This window comes from Colossoma macropomum, unplaced genomic scaffold (assembly GCF_904425465.1).
Source record: "Colossoma macropomum unplaced genomic scaffold, Colossoma_macropomum, whole genome shotgun sequence".
Lineage (NCBI taxonomy): Eukaryota > Metazoa > Chordata > Actinopteri > Characiformes > Serrasalmidae > Colossoma > Colossoma macropomum.
Window position 1 is genome coordinate 31,040,873 of NW_023494802.1, and position 23,747 is coordinate 31,064,619.

The window sequence follows — 23,747 nt, forward strand, 5'->3', positions numbered from 1 at the left end:
ATGGGTGTAATGGTTAGACGAGATGAGTTAAAGGGGAACTCCACAAAGTTTTTCAAAAGTTCCACATAATTAAATGGTTGAGATGTAAACAATGTCATTCAGAGTGGTTTGATGTGAACTGCTTCGTTTCAATGTGAACTGTTTCCGTTTTCTTTCGTGAGATTGTCTCAAAGGAATAAAGCAGATCTCAATATTGCATTAATGAAGGATTTTTGAATTCTTTCTCCTAAACCCCCCTTAGGAGAAAAGAGGAGATTAACATGAGCATTTGATTGTAAGACGTTCTGGTGATGAATGAGAAAAGCGTGAGTTCTCCTTCTGCACTGATAGACGGCTGAAAGAGTTCTGTGATGTATAAGAAAACAATGAGATCTTAAACTATTCTTATGGAACTATTATTCAGCTAAACTGGGGTGAGACGAGTGAGACACTAAAGAGAAAATCCACATGTTTGACAAGATTTTGATCGGAGTGAGAAAATCGGAGGGTTATTTCTCAGGAGCCACGTTTCAGAAACAGGAGAAAATGGCTTACATCTCGCTCTGATTTCATGCAGGACTTAACCATGTTTAGGAGACGTACATGAGATTAAGAGGAGATCTCATTCAGGATATTTCTTTCCTCTGGGCTGACACAGTCTGACATACCGTTATCTACAAAAATGGACAAAAATATGTTGTGAAGCTATAACGACAGTAGCAGCAGCAGCAACCATCGTAAGGCTTAAATTTTTTCTGTACTTTTTTCTAATTTTCATACACAACAATGTTTTATACTCTGTCAAGTATCTGATGATTTAAGTGTGCAGTTTGCACATTGCTAATGCTTCGCTTAACTTAGCAGGGAATTACATGGGAAGTTGGAGCTCAGAATTACATCATGTTCAACCTCTCTGCATCTGAGCTACAACACGGCAAAGAAATTTACACAACCACAAACGCTAGCATTGTTAGCAGAAAGCTAGCCGTTAGTAAAATGAGTGAACTTTAACGTTCATGATCTATTTACCTTCTCAGAACTGAACTTCATGTGTGAAAATTATAGATTTATCCAGCTACCGTGTCTGTATGCTGATCGTTCTATAGCAAATAATACCAAAATCTGATTTAAAAGTAGAGAAGTGGTACTTTATTACTGTAGATGGTGTGATCAGCCGTATTGATATGATGTCTAACTCGGAGCCGAAGACAGCTTCCCGACTTTCCAAGTAGGAATTATCAGTTCCGGGGGTTACTACATGTTAGCTAAAAAGCGTGAACATTGAGGTGAACATTCAGGATTGGGAGAAAAATTGTGCAAACCGGATTTTTCAATGAATACTTTACATTTTAGCCAACTTTAAGCGCTGACCATACCATGCTAGGGTTAGTCACATTTTCTCCTGTTCCATTCCATTTAGAGTCACTGAAGAAAAGAGGGAGTTAGGTGAGGAAGCGGATAAGCATTGTGGAGAATCAGGACGGAGCCATGGACTCGGTGAGCGGTTGGTGGTTAGGTGGAGTCAGGAAGGCTGCTGTGGCTCAGGTGGACGAGAGGTGGTCTGACGGGCAGGGTTGGGTGGCACTGACCTTCCCAGGTGCTGCATGGAGCAGGCATTCTGCAGAGGCGCCCAAACCACCCCAAAGTGCTCCCGCATAAACGGGCAGGCGTGGTGTCTGCCGGCATTGATAGAGGGGGAGGTGGAACGTTATAGAAGAACACGGAGAACTGTACTTGCAGAGATTTATGCTGGTACTGTGCTTTGGAATTGGCCATAAAAGTAACATCTTTCTTTAAAGTCTGGTGTAGTTGCTGATATGAAGTGAAATAAACCTCTTTTATTACCGTGCAAGTTGAGGACTCTGAGATTGTTTTACCCTTAAGATTGTCAGCTTGGTACTGAAATGGAATGGCAAGCTCATCACCTGAAATGTTTTCTGAGAAGGCAACCAGAAATAAATCTGCACTGACACTGCAGCCATGGAAACCAAAAAAAAGTAACAAGTCTACCATTGAGTGTCAATCATTTTTTATATTTGCTTAGTAAATAACTTAAAAATTACATGAACATGAACAGAGGCATAGCCAATGGGTGGCCAGTGCCACTCTGGAATGAAGTATGGCCACCATTCTGACCAACTAATTAAACATCAGTTATGGTTTGAGGTGAAAATCTGCCATCAGGGTTGTTACAAATCAGTTATGGAGTCTGATGACGCTGCATATAATAGTTATCGTATCTTGCTGTAATAAGATAATTTGCTCAGTAATGATCAGGTGAATTAATGTGAACTGGGTCCCATCAGCAATGCTGCTCTGTGAGCCACATTACTACATACTATTCCACTGTAAGATACGTTAACTACTAAAATTAGTCCACTATAATCGTTTATCATGCTGACTATTTACTTTTTACAGTTGAATACAAGCACGTGTCGTAGGTTATCTTATACATTGCGGTCTGGCTAGTCTTCTAATCATTAGACTCACGTATAACCTGTAGTGAGTGCCACCTAAACTTACATGGTCTGTCTATTTAAAATGTTTTTCTTAAAGTTAACAAGTGATGCATTTAATTTACTGGATTCAAACAATTCATTTCCTTATTAATGACTAAAATATCGTTTTTGTCAGAAGAAAACCTCGTATCTCCATTTTTGACGTTTTTCAGTTTTTGACATACTTTGAAAACGCCTGTTGTCCTTTACATTGTGTGTAAATTTCAAGATGAATGGAGCAAAAGAAATGACCCAAAATGACTTGGAAAAAAGTCTGGTTCCATTGACTTACATTAAAAATAAAGTAGGTTTTTTCCTTCTCCTATAAAGTCATCGTTCTGGAGATATGAGGTTTTTTTCCAACAACAGCAATATGTTACACCAACACAGTTTTTTTTTCTGTAGTTGTATTGATGTAATATATTATTTATATGGAAATGATGGACAGATTCAGTTATGTACAGAGAAAAAAACAACAATTCATGTCATTTTAATACAGTAACATTATTTTATTATTTTTTTCCCTTAGCAGTCAGTCACCCCACTAAAATCTCTGATCTCACCTGGCCACCCCATTCTAAACCTTCCAGTTACGCCCCGGACATGAAAGAATAGTGTTGTCATGAAGTGAACATACAATTCAGATTCAAAACAATATAAAACCGTAAAATTAACTCAACAAAGCGTTGTAAAAACTATGTCAAGCTGATGTTACTGACATAGTAGAAAAACAGGCTTTCAGAGGTTCAAGTGGACCTCACTGTTTCTGATCTGCCTTTCACCAGGGGCTTGTTTACTGTGTACTATTATATGCTGCTTTCCTGCATAAATTCCCATTCACGCCAATTTGGCTTGGTCTCATTGTTCTGCTCTCGTCTCTTCACGCTGCTTTATTCGCTTCAGTCATATTTCGCCCGTTTTTTCCAGTCGAGCATGGTTGCTTGTGTGGTAGACGTTCATAATATTATTGACACAAAGTAACAAGGAAATGCTTCACTTGTTAACATATGAGACTCATCGACTATCATTCTTCGCTGCTGCTGGCTGGTTTAACAGGTTTACTAAAAAGGGATAAATTACATGAAACCTTTAACCCTTAAAATCCCAGTCTTGTAAAATACTAAGGCTTATTATTTGGCAACTACAGGGACTTCAATGCAAACTGGCTGAGCTACTCTATACAGAAGTGTGTGATAAACCTTTGGGCCTTCGGGGGGCCTGGCCATTTAAAGGGTCAACTCAAGGCCTAATACAAAACCAAAATGACTACCCCACAGGTTCCCACCCCTGGTCCTGGAGGACCCCACTGTCCTGCACCCAGAAAGGGTTTGTTTATCAGCTTATTCAATTGCAGCCCTTGAACAATTACTCAAGTCAGTGACTCAGAAGCTATAAGAACTTACATTCTAAAGTGAGATGCCAAAAATCGTGGAGGTTTCTGGTGTTTTGCCCTGACATTCTCAAAGAAACACAGCCATGCCAAGGGGAAAGATATTCATAATGCCCAGCTGGTGCCCTCTGCTGGTCCCATGAGGCACTTGCCAACACTGCAGCTCCAAGAGTTGGCATGCAGTAAGTCTAACTAGCAGCTAACAGCTTGTTTTCAGTGTTAAAATAACAGCATGTCTTAGCCAAATGCTTGGTGAGTCACAGGTTATAATGTAATTTCATCATATAAAGGGCTTTTTAGTGTATTAGAAAGAACGCTGTGCTTCTGCTTTTCCCTGATTTTATTCAGCTAATTAAGCGTCAACCTCACAGACTTTTTAACAAACTGAAACTCAGCAGAGCGCACCAAACAGATGCAGAGGCAGTGCTCATAAATAATCTCGGAGCAAATGCAGCTCCAGGAAACAGCACTTGCAGACATATTTAATAACATAGTGGAACTTTTTCTTTTATCAGCCTTTTGCCCCCATATGTAGTTCCTGTACAAATGTGGAAAAAATACTGTTGTTGCGAGTTTTTTCCCACAATCTGGCATTATGATATGCCTAGTAATACATTAAACCCACACTGGTGAATCAATAATGTGACATGGTCAAAGATTGGCCTCCATTATTCAGACCAAAATAATAACTTTAGTGGATTGGATTACATGAATATCTTGCTTCAACCCACAGAAACACTCGCCTGGAACTGTGGTCAGAAAGCTCACAGCGCATGAATATAAAACACTGTGACTGGTTAAAGGGCTCATTAGCATGTGTCTCCTGTGATATCAGCACTGTAAAGCTAACAGGGAGTTTGAGCACTGATAGTAGTATGGGGTGGCTATGGTAATTGCAAATACTTCTGCACAGATGCTGAAGTCCTGGAAACTCTAACGCTGTGTTTACGTGGCCTGGGGCAGCAGCACATCCCAATGGCTACTATTCATTTTCTATGGGAAGTGTTGTGTTCATTGCGCGTACCATGATTTGACTGGCGCACCGAATTTGGAGGATGCAGTGCATCAAAAAAGTCGAGCTCAACTGAACTTTATGCAGAAGAATCTGGCCAATTTGATGTGGTCTAAAGTGGTGTCTGCAGGATTAGTGTCTTCAGCTCAATGATTCGGAGTGTTGGGACAGAGCAAAGACCAGGTTAAGATTTTTTTTAAAAAGAAAGAAAAAAGTGGAAATTAATTTGTAGTTCATTGTACATTGTGTACAATGCATTATACATTATATAATATAATATAACGTATCATTTATTAATATAAGTTCAACTTTGCATTGTAACTTTTGCAAGTAAATGATGGTGAGATTCTTCTCTATCCTTTCTTCTCTAAAACTTATTCAGAATCGCTACCTAAACTAAATACAAACCAAACTACATTTTTCCACATTTATGTTATAAAATGAAAACATGGAGGCGATCAATTACATCCTTAATTGGCAGTGAACAAATTTTATTTAAACACGTAGAGAAAGGACAGTTTTATTCTGTCTGAAGGTTTTGTTGATTATTACATAATAATAATAAAAGGAAAGTTTCTAGTTACCTCACATTGAGGCATCACACTCGGCTGGTCTCGAGAACAACTGCTAGTCCACCTTATCGAGAAACTCAGACAAATCTGCCTCCAAATGATGTCGAGACCGAGCCGAGACTGAGGCCATGAACGCCTTAAAATCTTGGGCTTATTACACACTAAGGCTCATTATTCAGTAACTCATGGACTTCAATGCAAACTGGCTGAGCTATCCTTAGGTTCTATAAGTGTGTAATAAAACTTTGGGCCTGCTGGTGGGTCCTGGCCATTTAAGGGGTTAATTCACACTCTCAAGACCAGACTCAGGTACTACAACACTACCACTCATCAAACACTTCCATGCAACATGGACACACAGCGATGAAAAACCCAAATATTAAACAACAATTATTTCCACCTCCAAAATTCAGAATCCGAGTAGGATGTTAATTCACAGAGATAAATGACTGCAAGTGAAAATCAGCAGCTGCTCCTCAAATCCAAATCTGTCCAACAGGAACCTAATCAATGTTTTAGCTGTATCATGTGCACTACATTGAGTTTTTGATGATTAAAAATAACCAAAGCATCAATTATATAAATATTGACTTAGCAAGACTTCATTTGAATTGGATTTCCCTTAAGCAGCCAACTAAGGGGGGGGGCATTTACGTCCATCACTGCGCTGGACCAGTGTAAATACAGAGTGACTGTCTTTGGAGTCATGGAGATTTCAAAGTTGAATTACTGTGACTGCTTATCACTACTGCTGTCTCTGGTGCAAACCGATGAATATCACCAGAAAAACTGACTGAAGTTGACCTCACTGAAAGAACAGTGGTGTCATCTGCTGCTGTCTCTGCCTCTGTTGTTGTTTAAAGACTCTAATATCACCATAACGATTAACAGACCCTGAATTGTGTAGCCCAGTGTGTGCGTATGAAACAGCAGTGTCACTCACTTGCGTGGTGGTGGGGGTGGTTGCTGTTCGCTGAGGGACTGCTGAGTGGCCTTCAGGTAGCTTTGGCGACGGGCAGCTGTTTTGGGAGAGGGTTTGGGGGAGGGAGGGCTGTCCGATTCCTCGCTGTCCTCCATGTCCCCCATGGCTTTAACGTAGCTCCCGCTGCGCATCCTTCTACACGGGATCTCCCCTGGCCCTCCGGCGCCCCCGCGACCCATCGTCCCGCTCCAGTCTCCCAGAGGCACCTGCGAAAACACCAGCATCCGCTCACACGCTGCACATCTGGAACATTCAGAATGTTCCTCCTTACTGCACTGCACCGCTCTCTATGGCTTCACCGTAAAATAAGCCATTTTAAACTAATTCCTACAGACTTCAGTGCATCTGAATGTAGTTTAACTCTGCGGGTAAACATTTAACTCTGTATGAAGTAACTATAAGAGGTATGAAGGAACTATATGAGGCGATTTTCCAATGCTGGATTCAAACAGCACAGCTTCAAAATTACTCCCCTCTAAACCCATTTGGCTTAAAATCCTCACACAGTTTTAACCCTCAAATTCAGGGGTGTTTTACTAACTGCCATTAACAACACAATAGTTATATACACCGGTCAGGCATAACATTATGACCAACTCCTTGTTTCTACGCTCATTGTCCATTTTATCAGCTCCACTTACTATATAGGTGCACGTTGTAGTTCTACAGTTACAGACTGTAGTCCATCTGTTTCTCTGCATACTTTGTTAGCCCCCTTTTACTCTGTTCTTCAGTGGTCAGGACCCCCATGGACCCTCATAGAGCAGGTACTATTTGGGTGGTGGATCATTCTCAGCACTGCAGTAACACTGACGTGGTGGTGGTGTGTTAGTGTGTGTTGTGCTGATATGAGTGGATCAGACACATCAGTGCTGCTGGAGTTTTTAAACACCTCAGTGTCACTGCTGGACTGAGAATAGTCCACCAACCAAAAATATCCAGCCAACAGTGTCCTGTGGGCAGCGTCCTGTGACCACTGATGAAGGACTAGAGGATGACCAACACAAAATGTGCAGCAGCAGATGAGCTATTGTCTCTGACTTTACATCTACAAGGTGGACTGACAAAGTAGGATTGTCTGACAGAGTGGACAGTGAGTGGACACAGTGTTTAAAATAAAATTTATATATAAATACACACACACATAAATAAACAAGATGTTACCTGTAGAAAGTTGGAGGTCAGCTCCTGGTGGTAGGACTTGGACTTGAGCAGCGTACGGTTCACGGTGGCCGTACCCTTCTGCAACACCTGTCTAGCCTGGCTGAGTGTTAGTGTGGACCATGAGCCTCTCTTGACCAGGCCAGTGTCTGCTGGCTGGCCGGCAGCAGGGGGCACCACTGCCCCAACCGACAGTGTGACGGCAGCCTGGGGCTTCAGATCCCCGCTGCTCTTGGAGGACTTGAGCGAGTGGGTGGCAATTGTGTTGTAGCCCTGTAGCGTGTGGTGCCTGGGGGGTGCCTGGCTGTCGGATATGGCCCGGCCCAGTGTCATCATGCTTAGGGGGTTGCGGTAGGCCACGGCCACCGGACCGGACGCTGGCGGGCTCGTCGGTTCATCCTCCAGTGCGTCGTCTGAGCTCCAGAAGCCTGAGAGGTTGGGCCGCGGTCGCCGCTTGGTTCCCTCCGTCTTGGCGCGGTCTTTGCTTTTGCTGCGACGGGTTGTCTTGGTGCCGTCTGCACCCTGACTGCCACTGCCCTTGGCGGCCGACCCCTCCAAGGACTGGGATTTGGCGAACAGCTTCTGCACAGAGTGCACCAGGTTGCGGATGCGGCCGGGGCTCTCGCTGCGCTGCACAATAAAAAATATAAGTCTTTTTATGTGGTTATTATATGTTGTTCATGTTTCATTAACATGCCTTAACATTTTAAGATTCTTTTTCTGTCTTTCTGTTTTTTTTAGCACTTATAGCTTGCTGTTAATTTAATGGTAACTAACTTCTATGTCTATGATCTATGTCAGCATGTGATACTCGTTTCATAAAATGTTAATGTTTTTGCAGATAAACATACATTGTTGCAAAAGTTTTGACATTCCTGGCCAAATTACACATTTTCTTTTTTGTTTTTTGAAGTGAAAAGAAGTAAAAAATATCAAAGCACTTCTAGCTCACAATTTCCACTGTCCACTTCCACTGTGGAAGTCAAAGTAAGACCTGGAAGACCAAGAAAACTCTGATTTTTTGGTCAGCATAATTGCTCATATGCTGGCCTGAAAGGCAAAGCAAAACCCCTATATGACAGCAAAGAACCTGCAGGAAGGTTTAGCTGACACAGGAGTGGTGGTGCACTGTTCTACTGTGCAGCGTTGCTTGCACAAACATGATCTGCATGGAAGAAACCTTACCTGCGACCTCATCACAAAAGTCAACATATGAATTATGCAAAACACCTTCTAGATAAGCCAGAGGTATTCTGGAAACGTGCTGTAGACCAAAGAAGTAAAAATTGTGTTGTCACTAAAAGTGTATTTGGCAGAAAAAAGCAGCATTTGATGAAAAGAACACCTTGCCTAGTGTTAAGCATGGGGGTAGATCTATTATGCTTTGGGGTTGTGTGGCAGCCAGTGGCACAGGAAATACTGTAGATAGGAGAGTAGATTCCACGAAAGCTGAAAAGAGGCTGGATTCTACAACAGGACAATGATTCAAAACATACCTCAAAATCCACCATGAACTACTTCAAGAATGGCCCTCACAGTCCCCTGACATCACTGAAAATCTGTGGGTAGATGTTTAACACGAAGTGCTTGCAAGACGGCCCGAGAATATCATAGAACTAGAATAGTTCTGGAAGGAAGAGTGGGTGAGCTTTGCTAAAACATGGAAAAAACACCACTAGCTGGCTATAAACAAGCTGTGATATCTGCCAAATGGGATGTTACTAAATACTAACATAGAAGAGTGTCCAAACCTCTGCACAAGCCATAAATATTATTTTTTTTAATCAAATATAAAGTTGCTGCGTGTTAATATTTACAGAAAAGGTTTTTTTTTAAATACTTGTTGTGTTTACTTCTTTTCACTTCAAATATCAACACAATAGGCCAGAGGTGACCAAACCTTTACATGCAATATACATTATAGCCAGCTAGCTAGCTAATGTTAGCTAACAGTGGATAGTTAGCCATGGGCATTTTTTAAACTGAGAAATGAGAAAATATTAATCCAAACATTTTCCGTATGTTTCTGTAATGTTTTCTTACAGCGTGCTTGGTGCCACGACTGCGCCGGTGGAACTGCAGCGTGCTGAAGCCGTCTCGCTGCAGGGGCAGGTGCCGCTCCAGTTGGTCTAGCAGGCTGGCCGGGAGGCGGTTCATCTTGGCCGCTGCCGCCGAGGAGATGGTTGCCGTGCCGCTGCTGATCATAGGGGGCGCTGCGAGGCCCAGGCCAAGGCCCATTCCCATAGACATGGAGGTGGTGAGAGTGCCCGCTCGACTGCCCGTCTGAGCCACGCAGCCCTGTTGCTGGAACCACAGCAATGAGCCCAAATTCAAACTCGCTGTATTCAGCATTACTCTCTGTTTCAGAAAACCTTGACCAAGTCCTTGGGGACAAGGCTGTTCACAGTTTTATTCTGTTCCAGCTCCAGCTCCACCTGAGCCAGGTAATGAAGTGCAGATTACCTGGACAGGTGCACTGATAGAAGCAAAAGAATACAACATGTGGGGTCCCATAGGATTGGGTCAGGAACTACTGCTGTATTTAAAGTTCAGGAGACTAGCACTGTGTTGACAAACAGAGAGCAAAATAAAGATGCAGTCTCGCAGCACTGCTGACTGGTTTACCAGTTTATAATCAGAACTTATTTGCCGAAAACTTAACCTTAACTTCCAACTTGTAAAAATAATCCTTTTACATCCGTTTTCATGTCACTACCGAAACACAAAGAGTTTTAGGCCATAGGTGGAGCCTTATTTAGCCACGCCCCTGCATTTTAGAGCAGGAAGTGAGACTGTATTCCTGTCCCTCATGAACACATGGTGAGCAGTTAGATCCCATATAATGATTTTATGTGTGGCTGTTTTGTTAGTGATGTACTGACTAGCATTTTTGAGTTCTGCTTAAAATAAGCTACAGTTGTTTCTACTGAGGCGGTACGGTGGCTCAGTGGGTAGCGCTGTCGCCTCACAGCAAGAAGGGCCTGCGTTCGATTCTCTGCGTGGAGTTTGCCTGTTCTCCCCGTGTCTGCGTGGGTTTCCTCCGGGTTCTCCGGTTTCCTCCCACAGTCCAAAGACATGCAGTCAGGCCAATTGGATGTGCTAAATTGCCCCTAGGTGTGAATGTATATGTCTGTTTCTCTGCCCTGCGATGGACTGGCGACCTGTCCAGGGTGTGTCCTGCCTTCCGCCTAATGACAGCTGGGATAGGCTCCAGCACCCCACCGCGACCCAGAAGGATAAGCGGTTTAAATGATGTATGCTTCTACTGAAACATTTGGTAAAGTTTCAGTAGTGACAAAATGGAATGTTCAATCATTTACACACACACAATCTAAGCCGCATATCCTTCTGGGCTGCGGGTCTGCTGGAGTCTATCCCAGTGGTCACTGGGCGGAGGGCAGGAAACACCCTGGACAGGTCGCCAGTCCATCACATACACAATCACACAAACACACACACTCTCACACCTAGAGTGTCCAGTTAGCCTGACTGCACGTTTTTAGACTGTGGGAAGAAACCAGAGCACCCAGAGGACACCCACTCAGACAAGGGAACAACATGCAAACTCCACACAGTAAGGATCCTGGTTGCCCGGCCGGGGAGTTGAACCCAGCGCCACCAAGCTGCCCTGTTTAAGCATTTATTTAAATAAAATCAACATAATTAAGATATAAAGTCACTCAAAACATTATTAAGGTATAGAGTCACTCAAAGCAAAAAGGATTTTCGTCTAAAGTTTAAGTCATTTAAAAGTCCCAAATGTGTTTTTTTTTTTTTTTGGGTGAACAATCCATAGTTATATACACAGACATTTTTGCCTATTTAATAAGGAATTCTGCATGATTATATAAAAAAGAAATCAATAAAAAGATGTAAACAGACTCATTCAGAGTGGTTTGATGTGAAATGCTCTGTTCTAGAGAAATAGTTCACAGTGGTGGTGATGGGAACCAGACTTCTGAGTTTAATGCCTCTAAAAGCTCCTCACAGAAAGTTATTACATGCCATGGTTATGAATGCGCTGAATGAAGCCTGAGACATTGCTTTACGATAGTTCTGCTATAAGGATTTAGCCTAAACCAAATTTTTTTTCAAAAGTATTTTCAAAAATACTCTCATTGGGTGTGAAATACAATTGTGTGCAAAAGTTTGGACACTGCTGGTCAAATGACACGTTTTGTTAAAGTGAAAAAAGTGAACACATCCTCTACAGAGAACACACTTCTGCACATTTTAAGGCACAATTACTGTGTATTTGCTGAATTTAACATAATGGGAGCAAAATAAGACATAAAATGTGGCCTGTGCTAAAGTTATGGCACATTTTGTGTTTTTTTTTCAGTATGTTAAAGTAAATAGTAGAAACACATAGAAAAATGCCATATGTAAGTGTGCTCTCTGTAGAAGATGCGCTAACATATTTACACTGTGTTCAAAGTTTTGCATGCAGTTGCACATGCAGTGTGTTGTAAGGCAAAATAGTCCTCATAGAAAACTTATTTCAGATTTATCACTATTTTACCATCATTAACATTACATATAAAAACACAGAAGACACAAGTAGGTTGTGGTCTTGTATAGTAAATAAAATGGCTGTATTTGTGTTGTAGACACTGTGACTCCTGGTTCCACCACCACTGTAAAGAAGTCTGAGTCTGTAAGTCTCTCTACAATGAACCATTCCACACCAAACCACTCTGAATGGCTTTGTTTACATCTCAATGACAGAAGGTTTGAGAAATCAATGGAATTCCTCTTTAAAATGTTTTTTGAAGCATTAATTGGGTGAAAAATCTAATTTCACCTTCTACCTCAAATGTAGTCTATCAACAAAGACATGAATCTGAAGTTGGTATCTGAAGTTTGCTTCTTTAGTTTTGCACTGGAGCTACGAGGCTAATGTAGCTAACATAATATGAGCTTATTAGCATCAGTATATCAGTATACACTGTTAGAAATAAAGGTTCTGTACAGGTACATCTTTTGTTCATCAAGGTACAAACAATTTAAATGTACCCTCAAAGATGCATTTTAAAACAATGGTTTTAAGGTCCTTAAATCTGTTTTTCCCAGGTGAAAAGTACATATTTGTACCTAATGTTTTAAAACAGAACAATAAAATAAAAAGCCTGGAGACGAGACGGGGTGTGGAGTCAATACAGCTTAGAACATATAATTTCAATGGATTACGGTACAATTATGTTCCCTGACTAAAGGTACTGAGATGTACCACCCCAGTGAAAGAGGGGAACTGCCCCAGTGACACTTTCATACATTTTTTTCTGAGTGTTTGGTAAGAAGAGAATTGTATAATTACATTTTTTGACTATTCCTGTACCTCATGCTAGCAATCATACATTTTTAAACAACTACGAGATCCCTACCTGTGCATACTCGCTCTGCTCGGCCTGGGTGGGGAACTGGAAGCGAGGGAAGGTGCTGCTTGTGGTCAGCTGGTTGTTCAGCGGCACCAGACAGTCTGGCTGCAGAGCCATAGGGCTGACCGGAACGGGGCTGGTTGGGGTGAAGTGGTGCATATGGGGGTCCAGGGTGCCATAATGGTTGATGGTGGGGCTGAGCAGGTACGTGGCATGGGGGTCTGGGGTCAAGGGACAAATTGGCTCCTGGGGACCCGCCGTGGGCCCGCAGGAGTCGGACAAATGGAGGCTTCGGTTGGCCCCGAGGCTTTTCATTGCTGCTGTGGAGGGACCCCTCTAGAACATGCTGGTTCAAGTCAGACTACATCCCTGGAGGACGCCCCCTAGTGGAGAGACACAGAACAGTATATGTTAAAAAAGATACACACGTGGTAAAGGCGTAGGGCTGAGCTATATTGACAAAGTACCACATTGAGATTGTTGATATATACAGTGCTGGGCTAAAGTAGGTATTATGTTACGTTTGTCATTTTTCAGTATCAGAAAAAAGCAGAAAACATGTTTAACAGAAGCCTCAACAAATAAATATATTAACTTTTTATCACAGCTTCCATTTTTTTTCAGGAGACTTGCTTTCAGTTTCTGCAGCGATATGTTTCCACACCTCCGAAGTTCAGTCTTAGAAGTTGGTTACATCTCTGCTTCTCACTCGCCAAAGGCATTCAGTGATGTTGAGGTCTGGACTCTGGGGTAGAGTCATATTTTGTCTGTATCTTTTTTGAACTCCACTCTTTGACCTTCTCCTTCCTTATGCAGGTGGATTATCTTAAATCTAATCTCCTCAGAAATATCCTGTAAACGCACTCAATGTGTTAAAACCTTGCTGACGGGCCTGCGCTGTTTTAAGCAAAAATTATGAATTTTGTTGGATGGCATGAATGTCTAGGGTTGCCAACTCATTCCTGTAAAATTCCTGAACCCTCAATTGGTGACTTGATTTTTCCTTAAATTCAGTGTAAGGGTAGCTATGCACAGTACATTCCTAAAAAATGGTTCTCCTAGGGTTCTTTAGTAAAGACAATGGTTCTATATAAAACCATGAGCACTGAGTGAGCCTTTGCACGGTCAAATGGTTCTTCTCAATGATAAAAAAAGCCCAGTTGTGTAGGGTTCTTTAAAGAACCCTTTTAAAAATGTTTCTACAAAGCACCAAAAAAAGCTTCAACTATTGTTACGAGTCAAAGAACCCCTTTTCAGTACTATACAGAACCCTTTTTGCTAAGAGTGTAACTTAAAGATGGTTCTTCAAGGGTTCTTGAGTAAAGGGAATTGTTTTATTACAACCATGAGTAGAACCGTTCCACGCTTCTTTGCATGGTGAAATGGCTCCTCCGACTGATGGAGAATGCAATGTATATGGTTCTATTGTTCTGATGTAAAGCTTATAACAATAGCGGAATGCTATATAGAACCAAACACAACCCGTTCTCCATCAGTCTGAAGACCCGTTTAAGTATGCAAATGGTTCTATATGGGCTAGAACTCATGGTTGTAAATGAAACCATTGCTTTCACTAAGGAACCCTTGAAGAACCTTTTTTTAGGGGTGTAGTGCACTGAAGATACACAAAGGCTCTTGACTGACAGAGACGTTTCACCCTTTATTTTTATACATCACACTTTTTTTCTACTTACATCACATCCTCCCCAAAGAGCCTTTAACCTCCGCGCAGCATCACAGCCTACAGTCTTTCTGAATGTCATTCACAGCTTGCACCAGCGAGGTTTCACAGCCTCCATTCCTCCGTCTCCTGCTACCCATTGAGCTAGCCGTAATTCATTAACCTCCCCCTGAATGGGCGAGGGACATTTATCTCCAAGCCTGAATTGCCCGTGACGCTGACGGAGTCATCTGAAGCCGTCCGCAGCTGCGATCGCGGCCCCATTCACAAAAATCAGCGGTATTCTCTCCCTCAGCCCCCTCCGCTCCTCCGCTCCACTCACAAAGCGCCTCTATCAGCATGCTAAAGGCAGCTAGACCCCCACCTCTCCGCCCCTCCGCCCCGGCTGCAGCCGCGCCGCCTCAATGGGGCTGGAGCGCCACGGCTCCACAATCCGGATGACTCACAGGACCGTCGGAGAGGGCTGAGAGCCTTGTTAACATTCAGCTAGCAGCTGCCTAACCTCCAGATCAATCCCCCCCCAACGCTGCGCTCAGCGGCTGACATCAACCGCTCCGCCCGCTCGCCGGCTGCTCGCCGCTGCTGCTCCATTCACAGCATGTCAGAGCCCCCCGGCCTGAGGGTGCCGGAGGAACACCGCCAGATAGATGCCATGTCACCGTGACCTTGATGGACCTCATTTGGAGATGAGCTTATCCACCACAGCACCTTGGAACTGGGTACTGGGGAAAATAGGGAACGGGTTTGCTGCTTTCTGTATCAACAGGCGCACATTGTACCCCAAAACGGCTCTAGATCAGGTGTCTTTTTGGGGCAACCCAAATGTAAAGAAGAGCCATTTTGTCCTATTTCAACAAAAGTCAAACCAACTTGGGAGCCACAACATTTTATGTCCATTTTATTGGTGTAATGTTTTATCGTCTTGGCCAAGTATGTGCTAATGTCCTAGGACAGGCTAAAAAATATAATATAATATAATAGAATATAAACGCAGACTTTGCTCTGCTTTAAGCTTTAGCTCAGCTATTTTCTCACATCTCTGGCAGATACTTCGACTTTTTGGTGTTTGACAGTTTCTCGTTGCAGATTGAACCCGCAAAAAAACAGCTGGAGTGCATAAAAATGCAACTGAGTCTGTCCATTCGTCTCTAAATTCTTGATGTTTGTCTTAAATCTTTCTCTTCTTTGTCTTTCATTAGGAACTAGCCAGGTGAGCCGATCTTCAGCGTTAAAGGTTGGTGAATCAGCAGTTCTACATTAATTCCAGCATTTAAGACCATTTACTGTTAAACCTGTGTTAGAACTGTGTGTTGGATCACTCAGCAAAGATTTATTTCACTGCAGAGCATTATTTCTACTTAAAAGGAAGATTATTTGAATTTTTCTAAAAATCTAACTCTGCTGTGGAGCTGCAAAAGGGCAGTAAAAGTCCCGCATGTGGCTCCGCAACACATGCCAATCCCTGCTCTAGACCCTTAGCATTTTAAGTGTTTACCTTAAAAAAACAATGCCTCTGATTTGACACCAGACAACATGTCTGTTACCATTTCCTCTAATGTCTTTCTGTGAAGGAGCTTTAAGAGGAATTAAACTCTTCAGACGTCTGGTTCCTACCACCACCACTGTGAACAGTTCTCAGTTGGTAAGTTTCTCTAGAACGAAGCATTTCGCTTCAAAACACTCTGAATGACTTTGCTCACACCTCAATAAACTAATTTTGTAGATATTTTCGAAAAATTGGTGGAATTCCCCTTTAAGTAACTTTAACCTAAAAAATTTACATTTCAATTTTGATTTTTTTTCACTTAAGATTAAAAAGCGAAACATTTAAGCTTAAGCTAAAGGCCAAAACCCACTCAGGACGTTTTATGCAAGCGATCGCTGGACACTTTCTCCTGCAAGAAAACACTGCAGATATGAAGATGTCACAGATAAACAGAGCTGCTGGAGCAGAACTGAATGTTCAGTTTCACCCAAATGAATGAAAGCTTTGGCATTTAGGACTCATCATCTGAGAATGACACAGAAACACGCGGAAAAAAGTCTTAAAGGGGCCAAATCATGGAAACACAAATTTTCCTTGTATTATTTATTTTTAAATCAAATAATTTTAAGTAATATGTAGATGTTGTTAGAGTTTCAACATGTACAATTCACTCCTCAGTCTGCTGTGAATTTACCGTTTTTGCAATGTCATAAAAACCTTCAAATTTACATATGTCTGCCTACAGCGGTTTAGCTCCGCCCACTCATGCTGTAAACAGTGTTTCAGTCCTCTTTTTGATTGTGTCACAATACAGGGCAGCCAATCAGAACAAAGCTCATACATATATCAGTCTTAAAGGCACAATAACACAAAAACAGCCTGTTTAATTCTAAGGGATATACATCTTGTTCTGTTGGTTCCTGATGGTTTTGTAATGTGTTTTGGCTTGTTTAATGGGTTGATATCACAGTGTAAAGGATCCTAATGGCATAAAAGGTGACTAATGGCTGATCATGAAGGCATCTGATGTTTCCTAATGGAATCTAAAGATGTTCTACAGGAAACTAGTGTTTTTTTATTGGATACCATTTGGCCAATTCCCATTGGGATTTAACCCGAATGGTTTCTAATGGTCCTTTTTCAGCAGGGCATTTAGCAGTTCTATATCTCTGTCCTTCTGCCTCTTCAGATTCTACTTGCATAAGCCACTTCTGAACCCCAAAAGATGCATTTTAGATGAAGGACTCATCAGCAATGGGTCCAGGATCAGTCGGCAGGGAGTCCCGGCTTCCACTGCTGGCTCCGGCACCAGCACAGCCCCATCATTACCATCCACACACAAGCCCTTCACTAAAGCCACCAACAACTTCCCCTCAGGAAAATACCGCAGATGGGAGAGCAGCGATTTTCAGTCTCATTGAAATGAACGGAAACTTCAACATAACTTAAACACTTGAATGAAGCGTTTGGTGAAAAGTCCACCCCATGTGTAGTCAGTCAGTCAGGACATCTTTGGCGTCTGAAGTTTACTTCTTTAGCTTTTTGCTGAAGCTAATGTAGCTAACAAGTAATAGAAGTTAAGCTAACTAATTAGCACAGTGCTAAATCATCACATATTTGCTTTTAGTCATGTCAAGTTACTAAGTTATGTCAAACAGACTTGTTTATCTTGTTTCTGACAATTTATGATATAATATTATCTCTAAAAATGCGCGAAAGTACAGATAAACATCAAGATGGCTAATGTTTTTAGCCACGTAGCATTCTTTTGTCCAATTTTATACATTACTAGTATTCACATGCGCACATACATCAAGTCTATTTGTCAGATGAAGTTGATAGTTTGAGGCAAATATGTGATGATTTAGCCAAGTCTGCTCAGTGCTATATTGTAGGCTACACACTTGTTAGCTACATTAGCCTTGTAGCCCTTTTCCATTCAACCCCCGACTCCATACAGTCTACACATAAAAACTAAGCTGCAAAAAAATCTACAGCAGGTATCTACACCACTTACACTGAAGTTATAAAGAGTGTTTCAGTACGCACTGCTTTTTGAATGAGGCAAAATAAGGGGCAGCCAATTAGAAAAGAGCTATAGGGCATCATTGCATCTCTCAGCCTCATCGGTTTGACAGAATTCACACTTTCGTATCCTTTTTGTGTTTTGAATGAATGAGCGCATTTACATGCACTTAATAATCTGATCATAATCGGATTTCTGCAGTTATCTGATTATTCAAATGATGTAAACAGCATGTAAACGTAAACAGCATACTCTGATTTCTTAGATCGGAGGTAAGGTCTAGATATCCGATAAACAGAGCTGGATTTTAGCTCAGTAATCAGATTTTTCAGTCCATGTGAACTCTTACTCTGATTTCTTTCTGATTTCTCAGTCTGCACATGTGCGAAAATAGATGGTGGTACCGGAAATAAGCGAGCAGCGCTGCTGCGAGACGCAGCAAAACAGTTTTGGAGCGACAATGAAACTAAATACATGCTTGACGAAATTAAGGAATTAAACATTCTTCATCTTCTAGATGATATATGTCCATATTTTCAGGTAAAGTGACTCAATGTTTTTTTAAAAAAAAGCTGCGGCATGAAGTTTACGTTTATGTCTTCTTCTGTGAGTTTATTGGCTGGTGACAAAGCAGAAATCCGATTACTGCCTGATTCATGTAGACCTGGAGTTTCCCCATTATCTGAAGAACACCCTCAGTGCAAAACAGAAATGCTAGCATAGCCACTGGTGTAGAGGCTGATAAATACAGACATGACATTCAGCTAGTAGCAAGTAGCAGTAATGTTAGCTTCTGGCTAGCTTCCCTGGGCCTTAGCCAGCTAAAATAAATAAATGAATAATTTCACACAGCCTGTCCTCAAGTATCCACCCCAAAGTGCTGGTAGTTTTCGAAAGTGTTCCTTCCACCTACAAGATACATCATCAGAAGGGGGTTTTGTAGTCTTTAATCTGGAAAATCTAGCTCTGGAAGCTACTCTGGCCCTGCTGTGGAGAAAAGGAGGCATGTTTACAACAGACATAGTAATGGTTACAGTTTTCATCTTGGCCGGAGTGTCTCTTTAAGAGTGTCTCCATTCTTATCTCTTTGAGTTTTTAGCAACTGCTCTATTCAACTATTTTAGAAACTACTGCTTTAAGAGCCTCATCTTACTTATTACTGCCCAATTTTCTATTTTTTAGAAGACTCGCAGAAAGACGGGCAGAGTTACTTTGATTTTAAACTTACTGATCCTCAATCAACTTCCTAAAAAGCTCTGGCCAATCCAGAAAAACGGTTTGATGAGCTGCGAATCCATATATTTAACCTTTGTTTATAATGAGCACAAATTAACCTTGGTGACACTTGCAAGCAGCTTGCGTGTAATGACTTGCAATCATGCAAATGATTTTGTAAGGGGATTACGCCCTGTAAAAACATCGTTAGAAAAATGCATTACAAACTCTGAGTGAAATTCAGTCTTCAGGGAGAAAACTTTGCCATACTTATCCCTAGTAAAGCTGCATATCACGTGCAATGCACAAGCAAACAGCTGAAGTAAACAACTTCAAGAAATGGGTTGCCAGATCTCCGTATTTTAGCCTTTGGCGTGCCACAACTGGCGCCCAGTTCGAGTCCCCCGGCTCCTCCAGGCCGAACAGGCTGGGCCATCTGCCTGTCAAGCGTTCAAGTGTGGGAGGTCCTACACTTCGCCTGCAGCCAATGAAATCCCTCCTGCTGACATGTACCCTGCAGTTGCCAAGGTGACCGCTAAGGGGGGCTAGAGAGTTGCCTCAAAGTCCACAGCATGGTGGAAGGGGGTCTTAACTGTACTGGAGCTCATTAAAACGTTGTGCCGATGACAGTGGCGCTCTGCAAATGAAGGGAGGAACTGAAGCGCACCATCTGCGGTGGGGCTTTATATAGAGCTTATCCCTCCCTGGAGATGCCTAAAGCTCCGTACGCATGCGACTGACTTAAGAAGTCATTACGGGCCCCGAGATGCGCCTGAGGGCCGCGTTTAACAAAGCAAATTTGAACGGCTGCGTTGTTCGCTGTACACTAAAGAGTGAAAGAGCACTCTGTATTAGCAAAATTCTGGATGAGCAGTGAAAAATTGTGCTTGGTTTTGTTGTAAATTGCACTAAAAATGCACCTACTGCAGTTACAAAACGATAGATAAGATCACCTCCCAGCTTAATAACCTCAGTTAAAAACAGAAACTATACTAGCATTGACCAACCACTGGATGCTAACACACTTTAGCAGGGTTTTGCATTTTAGCACAGCTGTCGTCACATAAAAGTCCAAATTTGCTATTAGCACCACCTTATAATATTGCTATTATGTAAGTAGATGCTAGCACACCTTAGCATTTATTTGTATTAAATCTTTGAAGCATAAATAATAGCATCAAGCTATTATGATGAATAGCATGGAGAGAAAAAAATTATATAAAATCAGAAGCACAAAAATTTAGCAGCATGTAGAGGAATAAATGTAAAGACATTGTATAACTGGAGAGTAACAGAGGCTGCCTCTTCAGATGAGCTAATGAGCTAACAGAGCTAACCAGTGCAATGCTGGGTGCTGCTGAGGACTCGCTGTCTTCTACATGAGGTGTTTTCTCCTCAGTGGACGCTAGTTTGTCAGAGGAATTGTGTCTGGACCTCACTAATGTTAGCAAGAGTATCTGACCTAGTTAACGAAAAAGCAGCGTGAGAACAGGTTATCTCAGCCTTCTCAGTCACAATACTGCCATACGCACATTATTAAGGCACTTCTGTTTTTTGTGGTAGCAAAGTATCATATATTATACATACTTACAAGCAAATAAAAGCAAGACTGTCACATTTTACCAGCACTCTGAATGTTTAACTGAGTAATTGAGTACCTGTGGATTTACTAGTAGATGCTAGAATTTACTTCTTTCTGCGTTATTGTTACAAAGCTACTAAAATGTGTGATAGAAATTTGCTTTTAGCATGATCTGATAATTTTGCCACTATGTAATTATTACGTTAGCATATCATAGAATCAAAGTGCATAATTGCAATTAGCATATTCTGATAATTTTGTTATTATGTAACTACTGGATGCTAGCATAGCTATAGATTTAAATGGCAAATTTGCTATCAGTATGATACAATAACTTTGACATTATGTAACTATTAGATGCTAGAACATCTTTCGAGCTGAAATGCATGATCTGAACACTTTGCTATTAATGTAACTATGAGATGCTGGCGTACCTTAACTTTTTTAAATATATAGCTTCAAAGCTATGATGACATTATATTCCAAAAACTGGGGCAGCTATTCAAACAGATCCTGATTAGCACTTTGCTCCAATAAGCTGATCCTGGATAGGTTGGGATCTTTAGCTTATTATAATAAGGATTAGCAGCTGGGGCACGAAGGGCTGATTCAAGATCAGTAGCAATTATTATAAGAGGATGATGAATGATAATACGCATCGTCAGTAAGTCCATAAATAAATAATCTAAATAAATAAATAAAGGGCTCATGGCCAATTCAGTCTCCTGTAGGAGATGATCCACGCTGCCGCGCTCGCTCAGCGCTAATGCTCACAGCCCTGATTAGGCTCCTCGTAGTCACATTAAACGTTAAACTTTTGCTCTTTTCTGCACTCCTGCAGCGACTTATAATCCTCTCTGCAGTGGGAGCCGCCTGATTCATAACCCATTCTCACAGAGAATATCCTACCCGCTCTGATTCGGCAAAAATATGCCCCTCGCAACCAGCCCCGAAGTTAAAACCTAGACTTTAATCCCCGAAGCTCAGCGAGAGGACAGCAAAAAAAAAAAACTCCTTTTTTCTAACATTAAAGATGCACTTTTGTCCTGCAGAGCAATAGCATTGTTGATGGTGCTTCCAGAATATACTTGTTCCATTTAAATAAAACACTCTAATCCAATGATGCTTTTATATTCGTCAGAAATGCAACTCTTGTGTATCTGAGTCATGCATAATACAATAAAAAGGCCTCATCGCAGAGCAGTTGAAAAGACAGCTTTTCAGATCGGGACACTACAAAGCTGCATCTGTCGTTAAAAGCCTCAAACAGCATCCTGTTCACTGAAATTAACACTTACTATCAACCATATAGTGAAAAGGGAAATTCCACCAATTTTTCCAAATTTCTGTGCGACACAGTCTTTCATTTGTAAACAAAGCCATTCAGAGTGGTTTGATGTGAAATGGTTCATTGTAGAGAGACTTACAGACTCTGATTTCTTTACAGTGGTGCTGATAGGAACCAGGGGTGATGATCTAAAACACAAATATAGCCATTTTATTTACCATCCAAAACCACCAGTGAACCTACATGTGAGTTTTTAAAGGGAATGATGATGATGGTAAAATAGTGGAAACACCTTGCATGTACCAGTCCACCACAAATAACCTTAAAAATATATATAATTTAGGGCAAACGCTTATCTAAAAACTGACGTGACATGATGTCTCAGGCATTACGTGACATATTTGTTGCTATTTTGTGTAATAACTTTCTATGAAGCAGCTTTTAGAAGCATTAAAAGGGAATTCTATTGATTTTTTCAGCATTTCTGCATGATTAAGTCGTGAGGATGTAAAGAAACGTCTGATGTGAAATGCTCTGTTCTAGAGAAACTCACCAAGTTCACAGTGGTGGTGATAAGAACCAGACATCTTCCTCTAAAAGCTCCTTCACAGAGTTATTACATGAAATGGTCGTTAATATGCTGCCTGATGCCCGAAACATTGTTTTATGATAGTATTTAAGATATAGTTTTGGCTCTTTATGGCTGAGATGTACATGCAAATTAGTCCCCAAAGCAGTTTTCCTGTCTGTCCGGTCCTGTCCTTCTCCCTATCTGTCCTCTACCATCAGACTTGAGACAGTTTACAGGAAGCCCTGCTCCCTTTTGGCCGCCTCACTGCTATACATCATCCTTCACCAGAAGCGAGACGCGCAGTCTAGGGAGAGCAGTGACCTTCCAGCAAGACATTGATCTCTATAAAACAGCCCTTCACAAAACAACAGCCGCCAGCCAACAGACTTCTGGGCATCAGAGCACCGTGGCTGTCCTGCAGCGAAGCCTCTGGCAAAGACGTCCAGAGAGTAAAACTCATCACCTTAAGTTATAGGCTGTTTCTGAAAGAGGCAGCTACAGTCGCGAGTCTGTCACAGCAGCATACAGCACACAAGCAGGTGGGCTTCAGGGTGGAAGTATTAATGGTTTGAAGGTCAAACTACAAAAATGTTAACAGTAGAGATGTTTCATAAGTCATTTTATGTGAGTCTGAGTCTCTGAGGTGTGTGTGACTCGAGTTCCATCTCTGGTTAACAGCATTTTTATCACATTAATGCATTATTAACGTGTAATTAACATGTTAACTTTGACAGCCTTAAATGTAATCTTTTGGCATACAGTATTTCTATTAGGCTACAATATTTCTATTATTTAACACTGTTTGTGTAAGTCTGAGACAGAGTTGAGTCTCTGAGATGCGAGTCAGAGAAAAGTGTCTGAGATATGAGTCACAGCTGAGTCTGAGATGTGAGTCAGAGTCTTTGAGATTTGAGTCAGACTTGAGC

The 23,747-nt window shown here is 41.6% G+C and overlaps 1 protein-coding gene across 1 annotated transcript in view; it reads right to left on the reverse strand.

Moving 5' to 3' along the window:
- The window catches only part of dlgap4a (discs, large (Drosophila) homolog-associated protein 4a), a 181,780-nt gene that overhangs the window by 38,565 nt on the left and 119,468 nt on the right, over positions 1–23,747 (reverse strand). The window contains exons 2-5 of the mRNA XM_036590838.1: positions 12,979–13,355; positions 9,638–9,898; positions 7,598–8,224; positions 6,395–6,639 (exon numbers count right to left, since the gene is read on the reverse strand). Coding sequence (XP_036446731.1) covers positions 6,395–6,639; positions 7,598–8,224; positions 9,638–9,898; positions 12,979–13,287 — 1,442 coding nt within the window. The 5' untranslated portion in view covers positions 13,288–13,355. The remainder of the gene's footprint in view (positions 1–6,394; positions 6,640–7,597; positions 8,225–9,637; positions 9,899–12,978; positions 13,356–23,747) is intronic.